Source organism: Anomaloglossus baeobatrachus, chromosome 5 (assembly GCF_048569485.1).
Source record: "Anomaloglossus baeobatrachus isolate aAnoBae1 chromosome 5, aAnoBae1.hap1, whole genome shotgun sequence".
In the NCBI taxonomy this organism is placed as follows: domain Eukaryota; kingdom Metazoa; phylum Chordata; class Amphibia; order Anura; family Aromobatidae; genus Anomaloglossus; species Anomaloglossus baeobatrachus.
The window spans coordinates 263,608,311-263,613,309 of record NC_134357.1 but is presented as its reverse complement, the minus strand read 5'-3'; the positions used below and the strand labels follow the sequence as shown (position 1 = coordinate 263,613,309).

At 41.6% G+C, this 4,999-nt stretch overlaps 1 protein-coding gene across 1 annotated transcript; it reads right to left on the bottom strand.

The window, feature by feature from the left end:
- Positions 1-272: 272 nt before the first annotated feature.
- On the bottom strand, positions 273-4,999 carry LOC142311193 (uncharacterized). The gene is made up of 2 exons (XM_075349386.1): positions 4,870-4,999; positions 273-2,665 (listed from the first exon to the last, which is right to left on the bottom strand). The coding sequence occupies exon 2, from the start codon at positions 2,542-2,544 to the stop codon at positions 508-510; it is 2,037 nt and encodes a 678-aa protein (XP_075205501.1). The 5' UTR covers positions 2,545-2,665; positions 4,870-4,999; the 3' UTR covers positions 273-507.

The following is a 4,999-nucleotide window of genomic DNA, read 5'->3' as shown; positions in this document are numbered from 1 at the left end:
GGGCCATTTTCATACACTACTGTTTTGATGCAGATTTTGTTGTCATTTCTGCACTCATATATATCCACAACTACAATTAAGTAAATGGAGCTTTACAAAACGCTTGCGTAGCCAGTCCCGGTAACGCCAGTGTGCATCTAGACTAAAATGTTGTATTTCTCTTTACATCTTCCTCAACAATAACAGAAAACGTCTCAGGGTCTAATTTTGACAACAGCCCAATACACCTATTGTCACGTGACTTCCTTGCACCCTACAGATAGCTAAAAGACTGAAAAAGTGAGGCAAATGTTTATTAAGATGACTGAAAGCTTGCAACGCACAAACAAGACATGTTCAACTCTTTACCTCCTACATAATGAGGTAAAATAAACAAGTGAGTAGTATCTTTTCTGTGCAATCCCAATGTTAAAGAGTTGCCTTCAATACCTCCTACTCCTTTTACATACAGAACACCTACAACTTCTCTTCCTTTTAGTTAATTTGTTTAGTTATGGCCCCACTTGCCTACTGACTCCCAGATGAAGTGAAGGCCCCTTCTGCGGCATGGATTCTCTGATGTCGGACAAGGTGTGACTTATAAGTGAAGTGCTTGCCACATTCAGAGCACAGAAATGGCTTCTCCCCAGTGTGAATCCTTTTGTGTATAATAAGATATGTTTGACGGCTAAAGGATTTATCACACTCTGGACACGTAAATGGCTTCTCCCCTGTGTGGATTCTTTGATGTCGGAGAAGATCCGATTTCTTGCTGAAACACTTACCGCACTCTGAGCACGCAAATGGCCTACCTCCTGTGTGAGTTCTACCATGTGCAGCAAGGGCTGTCCGTTGACTAAAACATTTACCACACTCTGTACAAACAAATGGCTTCTCCCCTGTGTGAACCCTTTGATGGATCCCCAGGTAAGTGTGCCTACTGAAACATTTTCCACATTCTGAACATGCAAAAGGCTTCTCTCCCGTGTGAATCCTCTGATGACGTATCAGGTCAGACTTTGTGATGAAACATTTGCCACACTCAGAACACACAAAGTGTTTCTCTTCTGTGTGGATTCTCACATGCTTCCTCAACTCATATTTTAACACAAAGCTCTTTCCACACTCCGAACATAAGAAAGGTTTCACCCCAGTATGAAGAGTCATATGCTTCTTCAAATCTCTTTTCTGGGCAAAACCTTTTCCACAATCTGGACAAGCAAAAGGTTTTTCACCTGTGTGTATCCTGCGGTGCGAGATGAGGGTTGAGTACTGAGTGAAGCATTTGCCACATTCGGAACAGGAGAAGGTTTTCTCTCCTGTGTGTACCCGTTGGTGGATGACAAGATGAGAATGTCGGCTGAAACATTTGCCACATTCCAAACAATCAAATGGCTTCTCCCCGGTGTGAATCTTCTCATGCCTGACAACATCTGATTTCTTACGGAAACACTTATCACACTGTGTACAAGAAAAAGGTTTTTCTCCGGTGTGAATTCTCAAGTGTCGGATGAGTTGTGACTCTCTGGTGAATATTTTCCCGCACTCAGAGCATGTAAATGCATGTTCTATAGTATGGATTCTTTGATGCCTGTTCAGATGCGAATCTCGGCTAAAACACTTTCCACATTCCGGGCAGGTATATGGCTTTTCACCGGTATGGATCTTCTCGTGTCTGATAACGTCAGATTTTTTGCTAAAACATTTGCCACATTCGTAACACAAAAAGGGCTTCACTCCTGTGTGAATCCGCTCATGTCTTGCAAGGTCTGATTTACTGCTAAAACATTTATCACACACACAGCATGATAATGTTTTCCTCTGAATGTGAATTCGTTGGTGTCTCACTCGTTCAATTGATGTATTAAAAGTCTTTTCACATACTAAACAAGGATATTTTCCTTCAGATTGGGACGGGAACTTGGGGTTTATATGTTCTTCTGACAGCTCAATGTCACCATCTGTGAGGTTATCTTCATCACACGAGACAGATTCTTCTTTGATGATCACTGGGATATAATCTTTGGTGGGGTGAACCTCAGGATCAGAGACATTGTCTTCTTCACAAGAATCGGATTCTGCCTTAAAGTCAGTAGCTGGAGAACACGGTGCATGATCTGAGGGTGTACTCACGTGTCCACTTGCTGATTCCTTATCGGCTTGGACAGAAATTTGCTCAGCACTGACACTGTCCTTGGGTGAATATTTGTCAGTATCTGAGAGGTTTTCTTCCTCACATAATTTAGATTCCTCTTTTATGTGTGTAGATTGACAAGGTTCTGTATTTTCTTTAGGTAAAACGTTTCTATTTAATTGGACAGATGTATACTGTTCTTGTGTGTGATCGGTGGGGTTATCGATGTCGGAGCTTGTCTGACTGTCCTCCTCGCTAGACAATGCATCCATGTCACTATAAGTAGACAAGTGTTGGGTTAGTATCTTGGCGATGTAATAGTCAGAGTTGTCTTCTTTCTGGGACTCTTCCTTGATATAAGCAGTATTGTGTTGAGTATCTGGAAATTGAGAGTCTGTGGAATATCTATTGCCACTTTCCTTATGTAACATGGACTTCTTTTTAACATTTCTGACAGGTTGTCCCTGATTACAACACTCGCTATGGCGGTTGTATGGTCGATGGAAGTAAGATTATGAAATCCTCCAGGTGGTTTTCTGTCTGGTCCGCAATCTACAAAAAAAAAATAAAAAAATCACAGTTAGATTTTTAGGGTAGCGAAAACTGGAGTGCACACACACATCGTCTTCTGAAGGTGATAGTGAATGGGAGGAGAGTCCCAACATACAGTACTATTCACTGCACAGTAAAAGTGAAGACTTTAGTCAAGAGAATGCTGCATTTAGTTGAAATTCAAGCAGTCATCTTGATCGTAATGTTTCAATTCTCCAAATCAAATCATTGCTATGTGGATGGGAGTAGGGATAAAGTAGGATAAATTGTGTACCAATGACTAGTGATAAACACAGAGAGATGAGATTTTATATATATACTGTGTGCAGAATTATTAGGCAAATGACTGTTTTGATCACATGACACTTTTTATACATGTTGTCCTACTCCAAGCTGTATAGGCTGTTAGCCAACTACCAATTAAGTAAATTAGGTGATGTGCATCTCTGTAATGAGGAGGGGTGTGGTGTAATGACATCAACACCCTATATAACGTGTGCTTAATTATCAGGCAACTTCCTTTCCTTTGGCAAAATAGGTCAGAAGAGAAATTTGACGGGCTCTGAAAAGTCCAAAATTGTGAGATGTCTTCCAGAGAGATGCAGCAGTCTTGAAATTGCAAACTTTTGAAGCGTGATCACCGGACAATCAAGCGTTCCATTGCAAACAGTCAATAGGGTCGCAAGAAGTGTGTTGGACAAAAAAGGCGCAAAATAACTGCCCATGAATTGAGGAAAATCAAGCGTGAAGCTGCCAAGATGCCATTTGCCACCAGTTTGGCCATATTTCAGAGCTGCAACGTTACTGGAGTATCAAAAAGCACAAGGTGTGCCATACTCAGAGACATGGCCAAGGTAAGGAAGGCTGAAAAACGACCACCTTTAAACAAGAAACATAAGATAAAATGTCAAGACTGGGCCAAGAAATATCTTAAGACTGATTTTTCAAAGGTTTTATGGACTGATGAAATGAGAGTGACTCTTGATGGGCCAGATGGATGGGCCAGAGGCTGGATCAGTAAAGGGCAGAGAGCTCCACTTCGACTCAGACGCTAGCAAGGTGGAGGTGGGGTACTGGTATGGGCTGATGAAAAAGATGAACTTGTGGGACCTTTTCGGGTTGAGCATGGAGTGAAGCTCAACTCCCAGACCTACTGCCAGTTTCCGGAAGACAACTTCAAGCTGTGGTACAGGAAGAAGTCGGTATCGTTCAAGAAAAACATGATTTTCATGCAGGACAATGCTCCATCACATGCATCCAACTACTCCACAGCATGGCTGGCCAGTAAAGGTCTAAAAGATGAAAAAAATAATGACATAGCCCCCTTGTTCACTTGATCTGAACCCCATAGAGAACCTGTGGTCCCTCATAAAATGTGAGATCTACAGGGAAGGAAAAGAGTACACCTCTCGGAACAATGTCTGGGAGGCTGTGGTGGCTGCTGCACGCAATGTTGATCGTAAACAGAATCTATGGATGGAAGGCTGTTAAGTGTCATCTTAAAGAAAGGTGGCTATATTGGTCACTAATTTTTTTTTGTTTTGTTTTTGCGTGTCAGGAATGTTTATTTCTAAATTTTGTGCAGTTATATTGGTTTACCTGGTGAAAATAAACAAGTGAGATGGGAATATATTTGGTTTTTATTAAGTTGCCTAATAATTCTGCACAGTAATAGTTACCTGCACAAACAGATATCCTCCTAAGATAGCCAAATCTAAAAAAAACCCCACTCCAACTGCCAAAAATATTAAGCTTTGATATTTATGAGTTTTCTCGGTTGATTGAGGACATAGTTGTTGATCAATAATAAAAAAAACCCTCTAAAATACAACTTGCCTAATAATTCTGCACACAGTGTATAAATATCCCAACATGGTACCTAAATAAAAGGGTAGATGACAATGCCAAGATATGGTGTACAAAATAAAACTGTTACCTGATAATGTCTGCATCAAAGATGTCTCAGGGGACATGCATGGTATTACAATACAAGCTCAAAGAGGAGCAGAATAGGGCCCGAATAATGCGAAACATCACTATATAAAGGACTCATACGTAAACATGATCATTTAAGAGCAGGAAAAGCACATTCCAAACATGGAAGCATAGCCGGATCAGGAGTACAGCAGCTGGAGAGCATGCAGAATAGGATAGACACTGAGGGAGGGGGAGACAGGTCACATGGAGCCTACATGCAGCCTTACCAGCGCTGTCCAGGAGCGAGCTTGGGGTCCTATGGGGGCTGAGCACTGCAGCACCAGGAGTAGCTGGAGCTAATGAAGCTTACAGCGTTTAAATGAGGCTCTGGAAGGAAGTTGTGTGTGTGCTGGGCGG

Bases quoted from the DNA above. Each gene is read 5' to 3' on its own strand.
- LOC142311193 (XM_075349386.1), bottom strand. From the start codon at position 2,544: ATGTTACATAAGGAAAGTGGCAATAGATATTCCACAGACTCTCAATTT.